Raw genomic sequence first — 25,538 nt, forward strand, 5'->3', positions numbered from 1 at the left:
CCGCCATGTCCAGGACTCGAACTGTGGTCGGCCATGTGGGAGTTCAGCACCCTTAACTACCATGGCACCTGCTGGCCCCTGGATAGTTATTCTTAAACACAAGTGCATTCTATAATGCACTAGGAGCGAGTGTGTGTGTGTGTGTGTGTGTGTGTGCGCAACACACGTGTGTGAACTTGAAATAGAGAGAGATAGACAAAGAGACAGAGAGTCCTGAGAATATATATATATTCCTCTCATGAATTCTTATAACAACACTTTAAGGTAGACATTTTAATTCTTTTTTAGATATAAAATTATTTTTACTTTAGATTAAACTAATTGCCCAAAGTTATACAGTAAACATATAGACTAAGATTAGAGATTGGATAGGTATTCTTTAAAAAAAAAAAAAAAAACAACTTTATTTTATTTATTATTTTAATTTGACCTGAGAGGGACAGAGAATGAGAAAGAAAAAGAGAGGGAAAGTAAGAAAGCAAGCCGCCATGTCCAGGACTCGAACTGTGGTCGGCCATGTGGGAGTTCAGCACCCTTAACTACCATGGCACCTGCTGGCCCCTGGATAGTTATTCTTAAACACAAGTGCATTCTATAATGCACTAGGAGCGAGTGTGTGTGTGTGTGTGTGTGTGTGTGCGCAACACACGTGTGTGAACTTGAAATAGAGAGAGATAGACAAAGAGACAGAGAGTCCTGAGAAAGGGTGTTTAAAACAATAAATACAAATCAAGGATTCATCGCAATATCACTGTGATAATGGTGTGACTTTGAACAATTTATCCTTGTAGAGCCACCATTTCTCCACCTATCCAATAGAATAAAATAACCCTACTCTATAAGGTTCTTGGATATTATATAAGACGATGCTAAAGAATGTTTTTGGCATTCTTAACTTACATGCAAATATTAGTTCTGATTATATATGGCTCCATAATTGAGTTTTCCTATATTTAAAAACATACCATCTTTTTAATATTATCTCTACCTTGCTGAAACAAAGTAGCAAATGCTTTTGTTTTCAAGGTTATAAAAATCCCTATCAGACTGATCTGTTGCATTGATATGATAGCTATAGAGCCTTGTTACAGAAAGCCACAAAATTTTGGAGACTGTTTTACCCAAGGGCAAAGTAACAAGAAAATCATCAGCTAACCTTCTTCAACATTTACAAAATGCCAAGCACTAGTCTAGATTATTTAATTGAATCTTTACAATAGCTCTATTAGATAGTTACTGTTGTATCATCTCCATTTTCCAGATGAATACTTGAGACAAGGAGAGACTAAATAATTTACTCTAGTCACACAGCTAGTAAGTCTTGGAACAGAACGATTTGCCCGGGGCAGTGTAACCCTAGACCTGTACGCATTTCCACTATCCGCTATTCTTGAGTACTGTCTGTTCAAGCAGTTTTCTCTTAATAAAATAGCTTACTCTGTCCTACTAAGCCTTCATATCTAAAATCACAGAGCAGGGAGCAGGCATAGATAAAGCAAATTATTATTCTGGTATTCTACAATAGAAATTGTAATGCTTCGTTCTAATATTTATGTTTCCCACCATTAATAAATTAGCTGTGACACATAGCATGTTGGAATTGCAAGTTGCCCAGTAAAATCAGACCTAGTTGAACCTCTCAACGGATGGAGGAATTTCTTTTCCATCATCCCAGACACATGGACCTGGAGTCATTTATCTTCAGAAATACACTCTAAGAGGTAGTTCCTCCATTTTCAACCATTCTAAATATTAGATGTTTATTGTTATACAGAATAAGAAAAAAAATCCCTCTCCCAACACATTCTTATATAGATTCTATTTCTGTAGCAAGCATTCCCTTGTCTTCTCTTTTTAACATTAAGTACTCCTGTTACCTTTCCAAAACTCTCATTCTGCTGTTGACGCCATCAACATCCCGGTCACACCTCTTCGGATGAACTCTAATTTGTCAACTACTCTCTTAAATGGTGGTGTCAAGAGTTGATCATTGCACTCAGGATGTGCTCAGACTAGCTATGATGCAGCTGCATCACTGCTTCCTTTAATCTAGATCCTGGGTATCTCCTCAGTACAGAGTATATTATTTGCCCATATATCGCAACATACTGAAAATGCATTTACGACTTATAAAGTATGTATTATTGAGTGCTGGAATTTACACTATTCTCCTAGCATACAGAAGCTGGCAAAAATTAATGCCATATAGTTGATTTATGTGTGTAAATGTTTAAATGACTTAAATATTGATTTTTTTCCACTTCAACTACAGATCAAACTTTCCAAATGCTAAAGGTGCTTTATTTTAAAACAAATGCATTTGTGGTTTCCCAGTTGGCAGTACAGTTAGCTCCTAAAAGTAAGCTCAACGTATCTCCTCTGGTCTATTTTTAAGATTGATAAGGATAAAATAGAGAAACTAATAGAGACATATTTTAATAACTGCAAGGTATCCCATGAAGTAGTTCAAATTTACCCCAGTTTTTATGTCTTCTCCACCTATGATACATTAAACTGATACAAGGTGATGAATTTGAATAAAATTTACAAATATTTATTCAGAATCTACTGTCCTTAAGATGTATATTCGAAGTACCATAGGGAAACATTAAAACATGAATAAGATCTGCATCCTATCATTACTAAGATCTCACCCAGATATTCTGTGATTTGAAAGTGCATTTAGAATCATAAAATAAATATCAACATCAGGTTTTTAGTGTGAAGGGTTTATGGCATTTTAATTTTGAAAACTATAATTAGTAAAACAGTATGACTGACAACATTTACTGGATACATATTGTGTGCTACTTCCCAGGTGAAGAGTTCTATGTATATTTTCTCATTTCATCCTCAGAAAAAACCAGAGGTTGATGTAGTTCAATTTGTTTTATGAAAATTCTTGGGGTTCTGGAAGTGTAAATAATTTTCTAAAGGGCCATATAGCACTTAAAGGTGGAATCAGAATCCAAAACTATGTCTAGAAAAATCTCGAGGATTGAGGGTAATCTTTTGTGTGATTCTTACATATAAACTCATTCTTTTATACATTGCTAATATTAATATACACATGCCAGGTAACTAACACAACTCTTTACCTCTTTATTCTGAAAGAAAATACCTGAATGTATTTTATTAGCCTGTTGATTCTCCTCTGCAGTGTGACTTAGTATCCATTGCCCCTTTGGGATTTTTATCTTCTAAAATTCACGACCAGTTTGTACTGCTGTAATAAAGTAGCACCTGCAGAGTTCACAAATAAAGAAAAAGAAAAAGGGAATAGCACTAGATCAATAACATTTAGCACGAAATCAAAAGAGTATTCCAAGGCTGGTGTTCTCGCTTCTGCTTTTGTGAGAAATGAGTTAACTACACAATACCCTACATTTGAATGTAACCTTAAATTAATTGAACACATTCAGTACTTCAGGCCATTGGTGAAGGTATAAACGTTTGCCAATGGGCAAAATGAGAACTCTTTCTACATTCTTGTTCCTCCCTTGACAATAAAGAGGGACAGGGATATAAAACTTATTTTTTCCAAGGTGATGAGTATCCTTAAAAGACCAAATTCCTACCCAGAGAGAGAAAGGTTAACTAGAATTCTCATTTGAAAAGAAAATAGCAATGCAGATCTCTCTCTCTCTTTTTTTTTTTTTTGCATGTTCCCATAGATTTTTCCACGGAGATTTTACATTTTATTTTTATCCATTTGTCATTTGTGACAATAGTAAGTCTGTTTCTCTTCAACTTAATGGAACTTGGATGAAAATGTGTCCTGTTTTTTTAATCAGCACCAATGTTGTGGATCATGAGCATGCAGATTTCTGTTTTCTTGGCAGAGAGCATAAAACATTTTTAAGCCCTAGTCAGTAAGAAACTTATGTATATATAAAACCGTAATTTATGACTTATTTGATTAGATAAATGTTTAACTATGTGTCACATGTATTTTTTATACTGAATATTTACATGTAAGTTAATCTAGCTCATATCAAGAGTACTGATGGAATGTTCCATCCAGACATAAGGGAGTAGTGGAAAACAAACAGCTGTTGCAAAGACCTTGTTTTTGAGCTCAATGATACAAAGCAGCTCAGAGGATTTGACTGCTATCAGTTACTTAACTCTGTTGAGATTGTACTATTTTAACTCAAGATTTGATCTTAAATATGTCATGATAAAGTGGCAAATAATGTTCTATCTAAATCAGAGAAGTTGAAGGAAGCAATAAATACTTATTTGCTATATGGCATGTTGTCTTCCTAGGAACCTTATCATCTTTTATGTAATGCTTAGCAAATATATGCATAGGGCTTATTAAATACACACACACACTACACACACACACATATATATAGCCAGGGAGTGGGTCTGCTTGCTAGATATCAAAAAGAGAGAAAGCGATCACCCCTCGATGGGGCATAGTCACACCACAATCTCTTCTCCATTTCTCCATCCTGTTGGATTTGGGGCACACATGCACTCTTATCCAGCATGTTTTTCAAGCAGCTTGGGCTGGGGTTTGAATTGGAATTGTGGTCAGCCATGTGGGATACAGCTTCTTAACCACTAAGCCACAGGGCCAGCCTAGAGGTGGAGAAGGAGGAAGGGAGGAATGAATGCAGGCAGATAGGATGCTTTTAAGTGTCCCCAAAGGGATCTAAGTGTTGTGAAAGATATGGGAAAAAAAAAAAAAAGAAAAACAAACAAACAAAAAAAAAACCCAGCTAATTCATTTGTTTTATTTTAAAATTTGGGCTATCAAATTTTGTTAAATTTCTTGTTATAAAAGAACCACCTATTGTTTGATGTTTATTTGCAACCAAAAGCATTCTTACCTGATCAAATACTTAGAATTTGATTTGCTTTGACTCATTACTAAGTAGATAGAAAATATAATTTGAGCCTCTTTTTGTTACACAGGAGACCAAAAACTTATGCTGAAGATAGGTTGGTATAATTCAAGTGAATAAAAATTTTAACCAAGAAAGTGTCTAAGAGGACTGGCCCCATACCCTAGAAGTTAAAGGACCTGGATCCCATATGGTTTACCAGATGCTTCAAATTTCAGCCCCTGTGATTTCAAAAATATACAAAGTATATGTGTATGTATCCCCCAAATCCCAAGAAGATGGGGAAATGGAGGAGAAGAGATTGCAGCGTGCAAGTGTCATCGGAAGATGTTTTCTTCCCTTTTCATGTCTTCCTGTCTCTTTCATGTAAGAGCATCTGCACTGACAGAAAACAAAAATATTGGTATATAAAATCCATATTGACTTTTCAGTTCCTCTGTATATAAGAGTACTGAAAGTTTGTGGAAAGACAGAATTAAAATACAAGTTTATTTTGGTGCAAAAATTTTTGAAGTCCATGTAGACTTGTCATATTGTACATATTCTATGATTTTTGAAGACCCTTGTAATGTTTCTCAAAATTATTATTTTTTATTTTTACCAATCTAAGTACCATGATTATCATTTGGCATTATCAGTAAAAAAATTGTATCTAAATATTAACTGAGTGGTAGTATGTGGGAATTTGGTGAGTTAAGGTGAAATCTTGGCAGAATAAATATGATTGAGTAGTTCTGGGGAGAGTTGGTGAAGGACCCAGCTACAAGAACCCATATTGCTTACACCAAGGGAACTATCTGGTGGTCTATTCCAGATCCCTGTCCTTGACCCTTTTCCAGTCATAATTTCCATCACTACTTGCTATATGTGTAAAAGATGATACCAAATACAGAGGACTGCAAAATTATCTCAACAGGTTGGACTTATCATAGTGTTCAAGTCTTAAAAGAAAAAAATATTCCAAACTAAGGCTTTTCTCCCACCAGTTCTAGAAATAGCACATGTTGGGAGATAAAGAGTTATTATAAAAATAAATGCTATTATAACTGGGTAATGGCTACCCTAAAAAGAAGGAGGAGGAAGAGGAGGATGAAAGGGAAGAAGAGGAGGAGGAGAAAAAAGGAAGAGGAAGGAAAAAAGAGATGGATGCAAAGAAGGAAAGAAGGCAGGAAGAGCAGGCAGGGAGGTGGAGAAGGAGGAAGGGAGGAATGAATGCAGGCTGACAGGATGCTTCCTTAAGATTTTTTTAATTGTATTTTACTTCTTAGTTTCTTAGCTACAGCTTCTTTAAGAGTTTCTTTTATGCCTCTGCTGTACTAGCTACATAACCTGGTCTCTCACCTTCCAAACCAACTTTTCTGAAACGTATTGTCTCTGAAACCCGCAGCTCCTAGTCCATTTCCTATGCATTAAAGGTGATGTAACTTTAAGACCTCCCATGTCAATTCTGCCTGTTTCTTTTCTCTACATTCCTCTTCTGTTCCTTGTTAAAGATTATCAAGCTTTGAAAGGATAAAAACATACTCAGCTCAATTTTATGAATGTACGGAAGAGCATAACAAAACCATGAAGTGAAATTGTTTCTATGTTGAAAGAGCTCCAAGAATAGATGCACTGAAAAATACTTTTATGGGAGGGATACCTTTTCAAAGTCTAAATCTCTACGGTTTTGGAATTTAGAAAGATGAATTGCTTGTCCTGTTTGCTATACTAAATGGAAATGGACAGATATGTTTAATTTATCCTGCTCGGCATTACAAAGCCTTTTTCTCATTCGGTTCTAGTGTATCCCTCCTGAAATGTTTGCTCTAGTAAGCAAAAGCAAATATTGGGTTTTATACCCCATTTAGTAGAATAGCACTGATGGTAATCTCACATCAGAGAACCAAATATTTCAAATATTCAAATATTTATTTTATGGAAAATATGTCCTCTTTAGATTCATTCCTCTCAATAGGTTATCCCACTCCTCACCCTTTAACTAATATTTCTTGAAATTGGGAGAAAAAAAAGACTAGTACACAGGTAACCTGATGCTAAATAATTTTCGTGAAGCATAGTTTTATGAATTACCTTTTGCCTTTTCCACTCACTGGAGAAAACTTTCCTGCCTCATTAAATCTTTAATGGAATGTGCTACATGCATGCTTATTATTATGTTTGACATTAGGCTATATATTGCATAGTAACTTTAATTTTACTTGCAAACAAGCTGTTTCTTTCTCCTGAAGGCAGAATTAAAACAGGTACTCATGGGAAACAGCTACTAGTATTGTTCTTTTTTTTAGTGTGGTAAAACCGAGGATCAAGAGAGTGAAGCGCTCAGCCCTGAATTGTCTCCAGGACCAACAGGGTGCTGCCCCCTTTCCACGAGTGCCTTCTCAGTTTAATATCTGAATATCCTTGAAGTGAATTCTCCTTAATAGATACGAAGAAAGAAGCAAAAGGCCAGATCTTTGGGGGACTTATGGAATGAACTAGTCTCACTAAAGTCACTTTCTCTTTGTATTGAAAATGGATACAACTTTCATCTCTGATAAATATAGTCTTATTCATCCAGTAAATATAAGAATTGCTTCAAAGTGAAATGAAATTATACTTACTTCTACCTGTGGAAAACCGCATTTCTTTAGCCAGTAGAATGATGACAGTTTATTTTCTAACTAGCAGGAGAAAATAAAATGTTCTATTGGCTGAACATATAATGCTTTGTAAAATTATAGAAATCAGTATTGTCCCTAAAATGAATTTACTTGACCGTCTCAAAGATAAAATTAATAAGTTGAGCCTAAAATGTTCAAAATTGTGAAAAAGTAAGGCTATAGATAGTACATATAACTTATCAATACCAAGTTGTGTTTGTGAGTATTTTTTTTTTCCTTTTTTGGAGAGGTTTTTTCTTATTGGGTGCGTGTGCTCGCCCAAAAGACAGAAGAGAGAGACAGAGAGATAGAAAGCGAGAAATCACCACCCCCCCCAGAGGGGATGGTAATGCCGCAATCCCTTCTCCATTCTCCTCTCAGGATCTTGGGCACGCGTGCACATGCGCCAGGCATGACTTTAAGCCACCGGGTCTGAGACTCAAGCCGTGGTTGACTACATGGGAGTCCAGCCACATAGCTATTATGCTAACTGCTGGTCCCTGTGAGCATTCTTCAGTGAATGTTAATGAATAGATTTGTTCATCTACCAGTTCTAGAATCCTTTAACTCTATTACTGTGGTTGTCACTTACTTCTCATCAGACTTTGGAAATATCACTGGAAAACCTTTACTCCTCAGCGTAATGGCTATGTCACTGGACTCCCACGTAGTCAACCGAGGTTCACGTCCCGGACCCGGTGGCTTAAAACTCATGCCGGGCGCGTGTGCATGCATGCCCAAGATCCCAAGAGGAGAATGGAGGAGAAGGGATTGCGGCATGACCACCCCCCCTGGGGGGTGATTTCTCGCTTTCTGTCTCTATGTCTCTGTCTGGCGAGCGCACGCGCCCTATAGTGAAAATCTCTCCAAAAAAAAAAAAAAAAAAAAAAGAATAGCAAGATGATAAAACAGTGTGGAACAGGGTAACAGAAGAGAAGGGTATGGAGAAGGATAGCAAGAGAACAAATAGAGAAGCATGACATTAGTGGGATTCAGATATGATATTTTACCTGTTGATGGGTACGTGTATAGTATTCTCAACTGGACAGGTCTAAGAAGTATTTTATGTTGGATGAAGTCTTTTTACAAGCAAAATGATAAATAATGATTGAATGTTTAAAAACTAATTGGAATAATAATAATAGCAATAATCTGGGACAAGCAGTTAGTGTAATGGCTATGTCTGTGGACTCCCACGTAGTCGACTGCGGTTCGCGTCCCGGACCTGGTGGCTTAAAACTCACGCTGGGCGCATGTGCATGCGTGCCCAAGATCCCGAGAGGAGCATGGAGAAGTGATTGAGGCGTGGCCACCCCCCTGGGGGGGTGTGATTTCTCGCTTTCTGTCTCTCTGTCTCTCTATGTCTGTCTGGCGAGCGCATGGGCCCTAAAGCAAAAAAAAAATAAAAAAAATGTGAAAAAAAAAAACTATTGGATGATGATGATGCAGATCTTAATGTCTTTGTATTGACTGATATGAATAGTATTCCTTCTGGAAAAAGAAATGTAATACACTGTAAAGTTATATGAGATTCAGTGTAATATAAACAAGATTATGATACTAATAAAAACATTTAAAAAAAAGAACAGCAAAATATCAGTTGGACTAACAAGGAAAAGCAGCAGTTGAATGAATGGTTAAGGAGCTGTAAGAATGAGTCTCCAGCAGGAAAATTTGTTTAAGCAAAATATAAGTAGCAGAATGGATAGAGATGAAAAGAGTTAGATTAGAAATTTCCACTTCTTTCTTAGTTTATGCTGCTCTTACTATCTAAGTAATTTTTTTCAAAAAGCCTCCTTGACCACCAGAAATATGCCACAGTTCTATTTATTATGTAAATAAGGCTAAACAACTTAATACATATTCACATTTTAATAACTTAACGATCAGTTAGACATATAGTGCACATAAAGACAATATAATAATTTATTTAAAGATAATATTACAATTTATTTTCTTAATATATAACCACTAATTGTTTACTAACGGAATAGGGTGCCTGTCGTGCAGTATACCTCATCTCAAACTTGCTTATCATATTAGATACTGCTACCTTATTTTCTATTCCACATTGCTTTTGTGTAGTACTGAAAACTTTGTTTTACAAAGATCCAACATGGATGAAAACACATATAAACAAAAACATAGCTCAATGTTTTGGATGAAAACACACATAAATAAAAACACAGCTCATCCTTAGCCTTAAAAGGAATATAGCACTATCTAATGTTAAAATTGTGAACTATCTGAACTAGTTGTTTTCTCATTATCTAAAGCTATTTAGTATTGTAATGTTTCCTTCAAACAGTTACAATATTCCACACGGTGCCTTTGTGACGTCACTGCAGTGCCCTGGGACACTTCTGTTAGTTGGTGATCAAGAGGCTATATACATCCCAGGGTGTACTGAAATATACAGAAACTTAAATATTCCTGTAGACTTGAGTTACTGGAGATTCTTCTTTCATTGTTGAAGTTAACAACAGAAGTAACAGTTGATGAAACTTTCCCCTACATGAAGACTGAAATCAAAGAAATGAGGAGATGCTAGATGAGGAGCCACTGAGTGTGCTGTGGCAGTACTAATGAAAAGAAAGACAAGAAGCATGTCAAGAGACTAGGTTGAGGGATTAATCTGATATAAATAATAAGATATAAGAAGTATTATATTGCCCATAAAGTTGGTTTCTAATTTAAAATAGAGAAATAAAGCATTTGACTTGACCCAATTATAAAAGTTGAGAAAATGATCAAGTCTGATTCCTGAAAAGATTCAGATAAGAAAATTAGATTTGAGTATGTTGAGTGTTTGAGACATTATTGGTCAATTATTTACTGAGATATTGTTATGGGTTCAGTTGTGTCCTTCTAAAATTTACTTGTGAAAATTCTAATCCCTAGCACGTCAGGACTGACTGAATACAGAGATGGGATATATAAAGAATAATTAAGTTCAAATGAGATTGTTAAAGTGGGCCATAATCCAATGTGACTGCGATCCTTAAAAGAAGAAGAAACTAGGAAACAGACACACACAAAGGGAAAGCCATGTAAAGACACAGAAAGAAAAAAACCATTGGTAAACCAAGGAGAGAGACCCTCAGGGGGGAAAAAAAACAAAAACAAACAAACAAACAAACAAAAAACACCTCTGAAGAAACCATAATCTCAGACTTCTACCTTATAGCACTGAAAAAATAAATTTGTGTTGTATAAGTTACTTTATCTGATACTTTGTTATGGTGGTCCAAGCAAATTAATACAGGGATATAGCAAATGCCAGGTGGTGCAGACTGAAGAACTAAGTGTGAATGTAGTTAAATCACAAGAGTGGAATCTATATGAGGTGATAACAAAAAGAGAGTGTAGAAAGAATATTCTCACTGTGTACAAATTTTTTCTAAATGTTATCTCTAAATGAGACAGAGGTATGACCAGGGCAAACAAGAATCTAGGAACTATCACAAGTTGGGTAAGCCAGTGGCATGCTGAAGATGGCTGGATCCCACATGATTAACTACAGGTTTGGTGTTGCAAACATAGTGGTTTAAAAAACATGCCAAGCTCATGTGCATGTATGTCCAAAATCCTAGGAGGAAAATGGGGGAGAAAGGATTGAGACATGGTTATCCTCCAAGAAGGTGCCTTCTCATTTTCCCTCTCTCTTTCTGTTTCTGGTGCATATACCTACCCTATAGCATAATAAAAATTGTATGTGTGTGTGTGTGTGTCTGTGTGTGTATATATATATATATACACATAAAGATTATGAATAAAACTGAACAGGACCAGCAGTTAGTGTAATGACTATGTTGCTGAAGTCCCATGTAGTCGACTGCAGTTCGAGTCCCAGACCTGGTGGCTTAAACGCACGCCAGGCATGTGTGTGTGCGTGCCCAAGATCCCGAGAGGAGAATGGAGGAGAAGGGATTACGGTGGGGCTATCCCCCATGGGGCATGATTTCTCGCTTTCTGTCTCTCTGTTTCTCTGTCTTTCCTGCAAGTACACACGCCCTATAGCAAAAACCTCTAAAAAAAAGAAAGAAAGTAATAATACTGAACAAAAGGGTCATCAGTGACTGCTATGTAAAGTTTATAAATGAATAAATGACCTTTCAAGAAACAGTTCTTATGGATAGACAACTGGATGCTGGAGATAAAATAAGAAAGCATGTGTCTGAATGGCAAAGATTAAAAATATAAAAAGGGATAAGTGTTGGCAGGGATGTGGTGAAAAGTGAACTCTCCTTCACTGTTGGTGAGAATGTAATCTAGTTCAGCCACTATGGAGAACAATGTGGAAGTTCCTTAAAGATCTACACGTAGAACTACCATTTGATCCAGTCATCCCACTTCTGGGTACCTATCCAAAGGATAGGAGAATGCTCTGTCGGAAAAGTGCTTGCACATCAATATTTATTGCAGCATTATTCATGATCGCTAAGACATGGAACCAACCCAAATATCCATAAATTGATGAATGTGTTGAAAAAGTGTGGCACATATGCTCTGTGGAATACTACTCAGACATAAAAAAAACAAGAAGACCCTGGCATGTGATAGAAAGTGGTCGGATATGGAGGATCTTTTGCTGAGTGAAGCAAGTCAGGCTGAGAAAGAAAGATATTGTATGTATCCACTTGATATATACTGACCATCCACACTTTATGGTAGAGATAAAAATATTGGAGGCCATAAAAGCAGTGAAAATAGTGAAGATGAAGACAGTGTTGAATGGGATGGAAGAAGAGAAGAGGATGGAGAAGGATAGCAAGAGAACAAATAGAGAGGCATGACATTAGTGGGACACAGAAATGGTTTATTACCTGTTGATGATGATGTGTATAGTATTCTCAACTGGACAGGTCTGAGAAGTATTTCATGTTGGGTAAAGCCTTTTTATAAGCAAAATGATAAATAGTGATTAAATATTTAAAAAAATAATTGGAACAGCAATAATAATAATCTGGAAAAAATAATGAAAAGCTATTTGAGGATTATGAGGATTTTAATGTCTTTGTATTGACTGATATGCATGATATTCCTTCTGGAAAAAGAAATGTAACACACTATAAAGTTACATGTGATTCTATGCAATATAAAAAAGATTATGATAATAAATAAAAAAGAACTAAATTTAAAAAAAAGAAAAAAGCATAGATAGGAATAAAGAAAATGAGTGCAGTTAAAACCTCAAATCTCAGTTTGACAGTGAAACTAATAAACAACCATAGATAATAGCCGGAGGAAGCAGTAAATTCAACTGATGATTGCCCCTCCTGTGCACATTTGATTTGATGGAGAGGATAAAATTAGGGTCCTGATGAGGTTATAAGAGAGTGTGGAAGCAAGGGCCAGGAGGAGCCAAGCACCTGGAAGGTTGTATCTGGAGTGTGAAGGAGTAGGTAGATGAAAAAGAAGCAGAGAATTCTTTATCTAAAATTGTTGTAAAAGACAACTTATACTCTGAATACTCTAAGATCTTTCTCCCAAAAACTAATACCCCTCAGAAAAGAAGGTGTTATAATTGATTTATGACTAAGTCTTTTAAACAATGGTATGTACCCTTTAGGGAAGTCATATTAGCTGGGAACAACACCAGGAAATGCTTGATTTTATGGGTTATGATAATACTTTCTGGAGCAGAAGGAAAAAAGGCAGTGATGAAATTTATTAGAGAATAAGCTGTTACACTTAGGGGAAGAATTTCTAAATATATTCTGTAATTTACGTACATACATATATATGTATATAAGTGTATTTATTGCTTTCATGAAAGTGACCGAAAGATAAGCACTCACAACAGAGTCTCACAGCACACACCCTCCTCCCTCCCTGCAACACTCAGCTTCCCAGCCAGTCAGGAGCATGGGTGTTCTCAGAGTGTACAGGTGGATGAGCGAACTGAACTCACAATCTCCCGTATGGATCCAGGATTGCTTGAGCAACATGTTACTGCTATACTGCTGAGCCAGTCCAACAAATTGATCATCTTAAGTAATCCTTTAAAAAATTACTTAAATAAGTACTTGACCAAGTAGTTATATAAATGTGATCATAAATATATAAGGTAAATTAAAAAGACAATTATTTTAATATTTTCTAAGTGGTGGCTTAAAAATAAAACAATTGATAATAGTATTATATTCTTTTTTTTAATGGTCTGATTTTTAAAAAAGTTTTTTGCTATAAGTTGTGTGTGCTTGTGGGAGAGACAGAGACAGAGATACATAAAGCAAGAAATCACATACACCCCAGGGAGTGGGGGGAGATGGCCATGCCACAATCCCTTCTCCTCCGTTCTCCTCTTGGGATTTTGGGCACATACACACAAATGCCTGGCATGAATTTTAAGGCACTGAGTCTAGGATTCAAACTGTAGTCGACTATGTGGGAGTCTATTGACATAACCATTACACCATCTGCTGACCCCCAAATAGTCTGATTTTCATACTATTGGGAGACTTTAAATGGATTCACTCATGGAAATCATAAGATAATACAAAAATACTCTAATTATGCCCAAGTATGGATATCAATGAACTATAAAGTGTTTTAGAAAAAAAATCATCTCACAAATACGAGTGAAAAATACAATTTTTCAGGCCAGCTCATGGCCTGGCAGTCAAAGCAGCTGGATCCCACACGGCTAACTGTGTGGTTAGAGTTCTGGACCCAGCAACCTCAAAAAACACTAAGCACATGTAGTGTGGATCAAGAATCCCAAAACGAGGGAGAAATGGAGAAGAAAGATTGAGATGTGACCATTCTCCAAAGTAGGTGCTTTCTCAGTTTTAAATTTCCCTGTCTCTCTCCTGTGAGTACATGTGTCCTTGGAATAAGGTAAATTAATTCTATTCTTTAGTTTATGTTTTATATTATCACTGCATAAACCTCCTCTCTTATTTTACACATTTATTTGTTCTTTTCCCCTCAATTCCCTCCTCTTGTTTTGCTCTCACATTATTTTATGTATTATGTGACTTCAAAAATATTGTAACTATGTATATGTTTTAATCTGTTTTTGTGTTGCTAAACAGAAATATCCCAGGCTGGGTGATTTATTAGAATAAAGATTTATTTGTCTCTTGATCCCAGTAGCTGGAACATCCAAAGACCTGAGGCAGCCTTTACCTGGTCTCTGTGTATCAAACCTAGTGGAGAGGAGTGGAAAGGTCAGGGGGCAGATGTGAGAGAGTAACTTGTTACAGAAGCCATCATACTTTTAATAACAAACCTCTCTCATAGAAACTAATCCATGCACGTGTACACTCCCTCCCCTAAAGTGGTATTAATTTTTCATGATAGAGGTATTCCCATGTTCCCAGCAGTGTCCATTGGGCCACGCCTCCTAAAGGTTCCACCACATCTCAACAGTCTTACATTGGAGAGTAAGCTTCTAGCACATGAAACTTTTAGGGGGACAAACCATATCCAAAGCAGTATGGAAACTACATTAATAAGTCAAATACTGTAAGTGAACATTTTTCTCCTTCATCTATAACCTTAATATCTGCAATGTTCAAATCACACATACTTTGCTTTTTATCATAAAGATAGTGGGAAATTATTTTATTCAATTCAAAATTCATTATATTTGTATTTTCATGGTAATTTCCCAAATAAACTTAAGTTTTTTGCTATAGGGTGTATGTACTTGCTGGAGAGACAGAAAAAAAGAGAAGCAAAAGAGAAAGAAAGAGAAACAAAAAGCAAGAAATCACATCCCCAGGGGAAAAGGCCATGCTGCAATCCATACTCCTTTGGGGATTTGGGGCTTGCATGCACACGTGCCTGGCATGAGTATCAAGCTGCCAGGACTTAGACTGAAAACACAGTCAGCCATGTGGGAGTCCAGTGACTAACATTATGCCATCTACTGGTCCCAAAGCTAATATTTTGCAAAGAAGCACATTCTGGGAAAAAAATAAAATGGAATCCAAAGTTTAAATAATTGCAACATATTTAGAAGCATAAAAAGTTTGTAATCTTATAGATCTATGCCCCAATGTTCTCCCCAAACTTAATCTCTACTTCTTACTAAATATTTTCATTAACTAAAAAATTCTAAATAGTTCAACTCTTTAAAACACATAAAACAATTTTTTTTCTGCTGCTTTCTTGACTTCCCTTAGTGCAGAAATGTCTAGTTGATTTGAACAACCATGCTGTGTGAAATTTTGCATGCTTATTTAATAGAACACAAAACCTTTTACATAGGCTCACCCCTCATTACTCACAATAATGCCAAATGTTATAGTCCAGGCAGATATTTATTATTTTATATACAAAAAAGATATTAGCATAGGACCATTTCTCAGTGGAGCAAGGGAATAAAAGTTTTCTGAATTTCAGTTCCTTATAGAGCACCGTGTAATGAGCTCTTTGAAGACATTGCAGAGCTGCAATTTGAAATCCTGTTTAATCAGCCATAGCAATGTGCCATTCCCTATGGAGGAATTCTGTAGGAATAGGGTTCCTTCTTCTTTATCCAGTGTATGCCAGAAATTACTTTCTGGTCAGGGTCTTCCATGAAAGGCCACGGAAAGCCATTGGCTGCAAAGCTGGGTCTCTGCATGTCAGCATGGAGCAAACAGCAGAATACAAATCATCAGCTTTGTTTTATGGATATCTTTATTTACAGTGCTGGAGTGGAATTCTTAACAAAGGACTGCAGTATTTGCATTGAGTCTGTCACTCACAGCTCCGATTTTGATTCCTGTCCTATAAATGATCTTGCTTTCCTTTTTTTTTTTTTTTCATTTCTACAAGGTTACTGTCAATGTCAGAAAATGTAAACCTAGAGCATACATTGTGTGAAACTTGGCATGTATGTTAGAAGGAAAGAAGTTTGCTTAATGAAAAGGGGATAATGACATTCATTTGAACGCAGTTTATTGGACTGCACAGGAAGAATACCTTCTTCGGCAGTCTTGATTGAATTTTAATATATACAAATTTTTCTGCTCACCTTTTATTTTTCTTTGACCAATAACATTTCCCAGCTCAGCTTATAGTCTATGTAAAGTGCCTATCAAATAGAGGATGTCTTTGTTGAAAGCATTCAGACCCACAGAAAGGGAGTGACCCTCAGGGATGAGTAGAAATCCCTTAATTTTGACAAAGATGCTTCTCATTGGGAAATGTAAAGCTCAGACTATAGACTAAAAAGATGGCAGAGGGACCGTGTTTGGTTTCATGAAGTTTAACCTATTTCAGCAAGTTTGCAGCACTGGGGAAAATAATACATGAATTTATATTTATGTCAAGCCTGCAGTTGATGGGTAAGGTTCGTATAAAGGTTACTGCTAAGAAAATGTCTATCATTCTCACTCTGCATCCCAGTGATTTCTTTTTCTTCTGAATACTATCCACCAGAAAACTAAGATGATTTTAAAGTAGTAAGTACAGCATGGTTTAATAGCTCATATCCTACTTCATAATGATTATACATCCCCTTTCTTACAGCTCTCAGCAGTTGGAGGACAACTGACATTTTCCATATCATATGACGTTGAAGAAGAGGAAGAAGATACAGAACGCTTTCTCCAGTTTATGATTATCTTAGAGGTAGAGCATTGGGAGTATTATTCATGTTCAACCATATTACCCTTTATGTTATCTGAGGTCAGCCAGGCTATTTCTTAACCTGGTTAGTTTGATCTTACTTTGCATGCTAGTAAAGAAAATATGCTATAGAAAATGTTTTTAATGCTACTTCTTGTTTCACTCTGAGCCATATTTATAAGAGTAAATATCTTCATTGGGTTTCAGTGGTAAAGGAGACCTTTAGATCAGATTTGAAATTTGCATTTAAAACCCAATGATGACTATTTCCGAGAACATAGTTTATGTTGAAAGTGTTTAGCTGGATGTCAATTTACAGAGTTGTATTTTTTCCATCCCCACTTGTTTTTATGGCTATTTTATTGTCTACTTTCTTGTTTGTATTAGGCAGAAATAAATGAAAAAGGATGGTTGTTTCTTTAGCTATAGTTAAATCTTCATTCCAGAATCCTAATTTAGATAAGAAAGATATAGGAGAAACTAGTTTCAGGATATAGAAGGCTAAAGGTAATTCCAAATGCCGAAAGCCTAACGTTAACTTAGAGGCATTCTCTGACCTTTTCTTATATTCTTTCCAAGAATGTATACTCTCCCCTTCTCAAAGGCACAACACATATGCTTGTCCATGAGTGGAAATTAATAGATTTGATTTAGCATCAGGTTTTATTGTTCTTTATCTTGAAATTTTTATGAATGTGAATCAATGAGAAGATGACAAAGATCCTTTCTCAAAATTAGTATTTCCAGAGTTGGATAAAGTTGTCCTGATTTTAATTATTTATACACACACATACACACACAGACCTCAAAAAGTTCAGTGAAAATGAAATTAAAGTATGAGTTTAGTTTGATGAAAAAAATTAAAATCCATGCATAGTTTTTCATAATAGATTTTTTTTTGTGAACTTTTTGAAGATCCCTTGTTTATCTTGGAATTCCTTTGAGATAAAAGGGGGTTCTCTAAATATAAAAATGTTGAGAAGTTATAAATCATGTATATGAATGAACTAACATAACTGAAATGTTATAGGTCTGTTGATAGATCCTATTTGAGAGCACAAACTTTTGTCTTGTTTCTTTTCCTCCTGTGAAAGTCTTCTAAAATAAAACTTAATACATTTGTAAGTTTCCTTCCAACAGTCCTATACAATAGACAGCTATCATAAAATAGTATATTGGAAATACATAATTTTCATGCCTTTTTGTAAAATCAAGGTATTTGTAATCGCATATATGTTTATAAGTTACAAGGTATCTACTATTTTAGCTGACGGGGGAAGTAAATTCATTCAAAACCAAGAAGATTGCGTCTCATGCATCCAGCTGAAGCTAATATTTAAATTATAGCTCCTTCTCATCACATAGACCAGAAATATGTGAAATGACAGGGAAAGCCCACCTAAAATTAAAAACTTACTGAAGATATGCCACAGGGTGGAGAATGCAAATGCAGATACGTTTTATACATTTGTAACTTCTTTTTAGTTTTATTCTCTTATACCTTCTTTTTCCCTTTAGGGAAATGACTTGAGAATCAGCACAGCCCAAGAAGAGGTGTATCTTCAACCATCTGAAGAACATATTAATGTATTGTCACTTAAAGAAGAATCATTTACCATTCATGGCACAAATTTTCCAGTCAGTAGAAAAGAATTTATGACAGTGTTTGCGAATTTAAAGAGACTCCTCATAGAAATCACATACAGCTTTGGGATGGATGCCATCTTCAGGTAAAATCAAGAACTGCATCTCTCAGTGCAGACATTTAACTTAGGACAAACATTCAAATACTAGAAGAGTACATTTTAAGATCTCTAGGGTTTGCTGTCTTCAAATAGCAAATAAGAACAGAGTACTATTTTTTAAATAATATAACCACATTTATTCAAGAATATATCCAATATCAAACAGCAAATTGCAACAATGCAAAACCACAATTACTTTTGTACCAAGCTTAGCGTTAGGTATTATATTGACTCTAAACATAATTTAAAGTATATAGGAACATGTGTCAGAGTGCTAATTTTTCTGAATGATGTTTCTATTAAACTTTTAAAAATTTAAATACCCAGAATAAATTCATCTTCGTTTTGATTGGTAGTGATGATTCCTTTGTAGGCCTGCCAGAGCATGCGGTAAATAATGATTCCTATATTGAGAAACACAATACTGGAAAATAAAGTCTCCTTAATGATAGCTTAGATAGTGGGAAACTAAAGATTTTATTCTAGATAGTGGTTTGTAAAGTATGTTCTTTCATTAATTAACCAATCTCAAGCTTTGTAGAATGTAGTATATAATGTGATATATGAATCTCTTCATTTAAATAATTACATATATCTTTATAGAAAACTGAAAGACTGTTGTGTCCACGTGGTGTAAAGAAAATAACATGTGCTTTGGAATCAAACTGAGTAGAAAATCAATAAAGTCAATGGCTTAACATATGTATTACCTTTGGCAAGTGTCGAGTGTCAAGTGGAGGTAATAATGCCTACATTTAGGGCCACTATGAAAATTAGGTAAAGTGCTCATTATATAGAATACTTTCAAAGGTTAGTTCCTTCTTGTTCTCCTTTTTTTTTTCTTTTTTTCAAAGAGGAGAATTCCCTGACCGAACCAAACATGCCCATATCTAACTTACTACAGGCTGCTCTGTTTAACATTTACAAAACAATAACATTTTGTCTGATAAAATTTTAACTTCAACTGTGTTTGAATGAGCTCTTTCCTCTTTTATTTTTCTTCTCTAATACTAAACAACATGAGATATGATGGCAACTTCCTTTTAATCAGATTAAGTTAGCTAATCAAATGTGACCCCAGATGGACAACCTGGCATACCCTTAATCAAAGGAATGTCTCCAATATTCAGTGTTTTATTGCTAATACCCCCTCTCATCATTTGTTTGTGCTGCCTTGTTTGTCTTTCACTTGTAATATTTCAACTAAATATAATCATCATTACCATTTCCCAAAGGAAGAGACTGCAGACTCATAAACAGAAGCACTGCCAAACAATGTACCTCTTTTGCATAGGCAATTCTGCTAGAAGCTGGGTTAAAATGCCATGAAGATGAGAAGCAGCACTTAGGAATTAATTATGTTTTTTCCCATTTAGTAAATAGAGATTGTCATGATGTTTAAACAGTACGAGGAGATGAGTCCTCTAGCTTTCAAAATGAGCGACAACCAAATTGACAAAAAGTGGCTAGGGGGCTTATTTATTTTTGTCAGCATTGCTTCTCTGGCTAGATAATCCAAAGACATTTCCCTCTGATTTATGTCAGACAATTTCAGTGTCTACCCATCTTAAAATCATTGGTTTCATTTGAAGCCTTCTGAGGTTTCCCCAGACGTGAGTGATGCGTTCACACAGCATGGCTATGTGAACTGACATAGGCGCTAATTCAAGTAGATGGCTGTTTTCTGCCACCTGTATTACCTAAAGCTGTGTGGTTCAGGAAGTAAAAGCCAATGTCAGATATGAAAGTCATACCTATTTCAGGTGAGCTGAAAGTCAGCATGAACCTGACTCAGTAAGCTTGTTATATTTTATTTATTTCTGGTCTACCTGTAGGTTGAGTCATATTTGTAAAACATCCCTTGAATTGATTTCAACTTGTCTTGCACAGTAGGTTTCCAAGTTGGTAGATTGTTTCTGTGCAAGCCCAGTTAAGTTGAAGCTATTGCAACAGATATTCGCACTTAAATTTATTTAAGAACGATTTGCTTCTATGGTGGTTCTCTCAGCAAATGAACTTAGGTTCCTCTGGTTATACGTTTAGATGAAATTCTATCATGGAAGGAGAACTGGGCTGAAGGTCAAGGATTTTGACTTTTGTTTTCAGCTCAGCTATTTAAATAGTTGTAAACATGAGTATGGCTTTGACCTCTTTGGACTTTAGTCACTTCATCTGTAAAATAGGGAAGGGACAATTGCCCTGCCAACTTCAAAGTTCACATGAGAATGGAATTAGAGGGTTGTAAAAGCACTTTGCTATGGAAAATCGGAGCACACATGAAATATTTCTATCTGACCTGTTTTATTCCAAAGGATAACATTTTTCTCCAAGTACCATTATGACTTGAAGACATATAGAATAACAGACATACTGATATTTTCCCAATTGTGACAATTCTTCCTGTCAGTCTCTTCCGGAATGCTGGGGGACTATTCAATAACATTAATTGATTTTTTTCTCATTTAGCTCTTTAGTAAAACGGAGACAAAAACAGAAATATTTTCACTCTTTTTTAAATGTAGAAATAAAGATAAATCAATTTAACCTAACTACTATCTGTTTTAAATTCTTTAATTCTGGAGTTTGGTAGTATCCTTAATCTTTAAACTGAAGCAAGGCATTCCTTAAGCACCTATCAAGTATAAAATTCTGCACAAATATATTTTCCTTTCCTATTACAGTAGTCATTGTAGAGTTCATCAAATTTCTATCCTCCTTTTGAGGATACTGCACTTTCTTCACTTCTTTAGGATAGCTATGGATATATGACTTGGTTTGACCAATAAAATGTGAGTACAAGCTATGTTTTCCACCCCAGGGAAAACTTTGAATTGCCATTTTGTGACTGGTGCTTATTTAGCAATCATGAGATGAAAAAATTACAGAGTATTGGCAGCACATGGAGGTCAGCTTTCCTGAAGAGTTACCCAGTTTGGAGATTGTTTTACCTGAGTAAACATTTGAGAACTTGGAGTTGTAAACAGCATAACCAAGCCTATTGTGACTGTGTCAAGCTATACCCCATCTGTCTTTATTGCTTGAAAATAATTATGAATCCTCTCAAGACAAGATAATTCATGTGATTTTTAGAGTTAATTGTTTTAACAAAAATTATCGCTCAGAATTTGTATAATAAATAATCTAGAGATATCTTTATAAACAAAGGACTCTTTGGTGATTTTACAAATATTGTCAGTAGGTGCATGGTATACATCTACCTTCTGAAATCAATAATTCAAGTAACCATGTTTTGAAGAAATTATGAAAAAGACACCAGGGCTTAAAAAGATTAATGTGACACATTTGGCATTTGGCTGCTGATAAGAGATGCAGCCAGGACTTAAACCCACATGAGTTTCCTCTCTATTGTCTTTGACTATCTCTCAAAGCTATAAAACTTTGCAAATACTGGACTCCTTCAGTCTACAAACATTTAACATTTAACTTCCATGTGTGTTTATCTAAATCACAGTTGCTTCTCTGTAAAGGGGCAGTAACAATATCTAACTTTCAAAAATGAAGACTAAGTATGAGAAACGTGTATGTAAAGCATCTGACATAGTATCTAGCATACATTGGCAGGCAATGCAGTGTAACAGGGAGCTCACTGGTTTTGGAGTCACACTTGTGTTTTAATCTGTGTCATACCATTTACTAAACATCTACTAATGAATAAAGTGCTTTACTTTTCTGATTTTTGGGTTCTTCATTTGTAAACATGGATCCAAATATGATTATTATACTGGGCTCATTGATACTTAAATGAAATGTCTTTCAAGCCTCCACTGAGTTCAGAGAAGAGAATAGACAATAATAGCAGTTATTAAGTTGCGGTAGCTCTGGGCTAACCAACAAGGACACAAAGATGTATAAATGATTATTATTATTATTCAAAGGAGACTTAGTGCATCCAGGAAGGAAGTTATATACACTGATGGCAATGTAATTCATGGGGCAGGAGAAGTGTGTGCTGTGCACATCGTAGGACTAAGACAGGAGAAATGAAATTTTATGTTCTCATTTAATATGTTTTTGATATATGGTTATTAAAGTATTAGTTCCTGTCTCTTGCTTTCTTTTTCTGAATGCGGATTGAAAATCTTTGAATAAAATGCCTTGTTCTTTCCCAGATGGTTCATTCAGACAATGACTGGACCACTGAAAACTTTAAAGAATGGAGTAAAAATGATCAGACTCCTTTAATTGAGCAGAGTTTTGTGGAGTTTCTGCAAGACAGAAGCTAGAAGAGGTTCTGATTCATCATCTTATGTTTATATTTTTTAGAAAAAGAAATAAATAAAACAACCTAAAACAAAACACTCTAATAGCAATAAGACCCAGCCTTAAGGATGCACAGGTAATGTTATTGCTTAGGAAAATCAGAGACTGTACCAGAGGCCCGAGTTCAGTTCCTGGGCTGACCTGAACGTGCTGAACACCACTGTAATCCCAGCTAATTGGGATGTTGGGTTACGAGCATCAGCACATAGCCAGACTCTATCCAAAAATACCTATCTCTGTTTCTCTCCGTTCCCCACACTCCCTTCAAAACCAGAAAGGAAAAATTAATAGCAATCAAATCTTTACCTATGGTGATGAACCCAAAGTTACATTCTTTTACATAGGATAAAATAGAAACACTCAATATAAAAAGAGAGAGAGAAAAAAAAAATGTAAAGACTTTTAAGATCAAAGGTCTTTTTGTTTTTTCCAAGTATAATGTAGTGTAGTAGTTGTCTTAATGTAGTACAACTACACTTAGTTTTGTTTGACAAAACAAAATATATTGAGAACAAACTTGAAGGCAATATAAAGGCATTGATTTTGATATGGTTCCAATATTATTCATAATCACATATATAATTATGTCTTTTCTCCTCATCTATCACCTTATCTGTATTTTCAAGTCATAACAATAAAAAGGAAGATTCAACTAAAGCATTTGACTTAGTTGACAAATTTTCTATAGTTCATGCATCTCCAAAATTTGGTACTTTATTACTGTCAGCATTATGTATTTAAATGAATCCAGGCTGGTATCAAAAAAAGAAAATGACTATATAGAATGGAAAAAAATAAACTGCAGCCTTCTTCATGAGTAACACTTATGACTGTTAAATGCATTAAAATCCCATTTAACAAATAGCAGAACCTAATGAACATCAGGACTGCTCACTGAATATTAATGTGAAATGTTACTGGGAAAGATGTGTGAGTGTTGAAATTTCTCAGCACTCAAAATGGCTACACAGACTAAGGAAAGGGACATCTGTTCAAAAGACAAATGAAATTGGCAGTTTAATGAAGATATTTTTGTTTTTGTAACTTTATTTTTTAATTGTTCCTTAAAGTAGTCAATAGCTCATATTTGTATTTGAAAATGTACAATAATTTTCAAGTTTTACATATTGATTTTATTTTGGAATTCCTGGGACTATATTTATGAGCAGTTGAGGACCAATTTGCTGTTTAATACATTATGACAATCTATTACATAATGAGCAATAGTATACCAACCATGAAATCAACTAATTCTCAAAGTAAAATAATTACATTTATGTGTTTATATGGCAACAATCCATTAATTCTAGACGGTTTGATGTAGTATTATATTCAGGTGAGTTCTGGTCTTTGCCTTTGAAGCCTAGCTCTATAATTTTCCATTTACTTTATGTGTCAAATCAAACAGGTACTTTGTCTTTACTTATCTGATTTTATTCATCTGAAATGTGGATGGTAAACTTTACTGTGTAATTTGTTCATGAGGTATGTTAGTCATTGCTTATAGTATAACCACATTCATCTATTCATTCATTTATGTATCTATTTAGTTATTTAATAAGTTATCTATCTATCTATCCATCTATTCATCTCACCAACAAAAGGATATTGAGCAAATATTGAGATGGTTGTATGGCATAGATAAATAATGCAACAGGATATCTGTTCTCAGAGAGTAGCTCATAAGCTCTTATAAACATAAGTACTATCTTTAGTTCAGTAACTCTTCCAGACTCTATAAAACAACTTGTCTGGTCCAGGAATGCTGCTTATAGGTATATACCCAAAAGAATTTTTAAAAGGTACTGAAAAAACTATGTGTTCATGAATATTCTCATAGCATTATTTATAAAATCCAGAAGGTGGAAACAACCCAAATGTTCATCAACAGATGAATGGGTGAAAAAAATTATATGTGTGTATATATACATATATATACAAATATATATATAAATATTTATATATATATGTATACACATACACACACAGTCACACACACACACACACATGCAATAGTACATTACTTAGCCATGAAAAGGAATGAAATACTGATATATGCTACAATGAGAATGAGTATCAAACTGTCGTGCAAAGTGAGAGAAACTAGACATGAAAAACAACATAGAGCATGATTCCATTAATATGAAATATCCAGAATAGATAAATCTATACCTTCTGAAACAGACTGGTGATATATAGGGCCTGGAAGAAGAGGGAATAGAGAATGAAAGCCTGCATAATGTATATAGGGTTTTGAGCTGATGAAAATGTTTTGAACTCGGTAGAGGTAGTGGTTACACCACATTGTAAGTGTATGAAGTGATACAGAATTGTATACTTTAAAATGATTCATTTCACGTTATATAAATTTCACTTCAAATAGCAAAAAGAAAAAGAAAGTCTGTAACTGCATCTTTTGTACAAGGTTACTTAATGACAGAGGATAG

At 35.1% G+C, this 25,538-nt stretch overlaps 1 protein-coding gene across 1 annotated transcript in view; it reads left to right on the forward strand.

Moving 5' to 3' along the window:
• The window catches only part of LAMA2 (laminin subunit alpha 2), a 509,250-nt gene that overhangs the window by 201,455 nt on the left and 282,257 nt on the right, over positions 1-25,538 (forward strand). Inside the window, exons 13-14 of the mRNA XM_027770245.1 lie at positions 16,967-17,068; positions 18,584-18,795. Of these exons, the coding sequence (XP_027626046.1) occupies positions 16,967-17,068; positions 18,584-18,795 (314 nt within the window). The remainder of the gene's footprint in view (positions 1-16,966; positions 17,069-18,583; positions 18,796-25,538) is intronic.

Source organism: Tupaia chinensis, unplaced genomic scaffold, assembly GCF_000334495.1.
Source record: "Tupaia chinensis unplaced genomic scaffold, TupChi_1.0 Scaffold000117_2, whole genome shotgun sequence".
Lineage (NCBI taxonomy): Eukaryota > Metazoa > Chordata > Mammalia > Scandentia > Tupaiidae > Tupaia > Tupaia belangeri.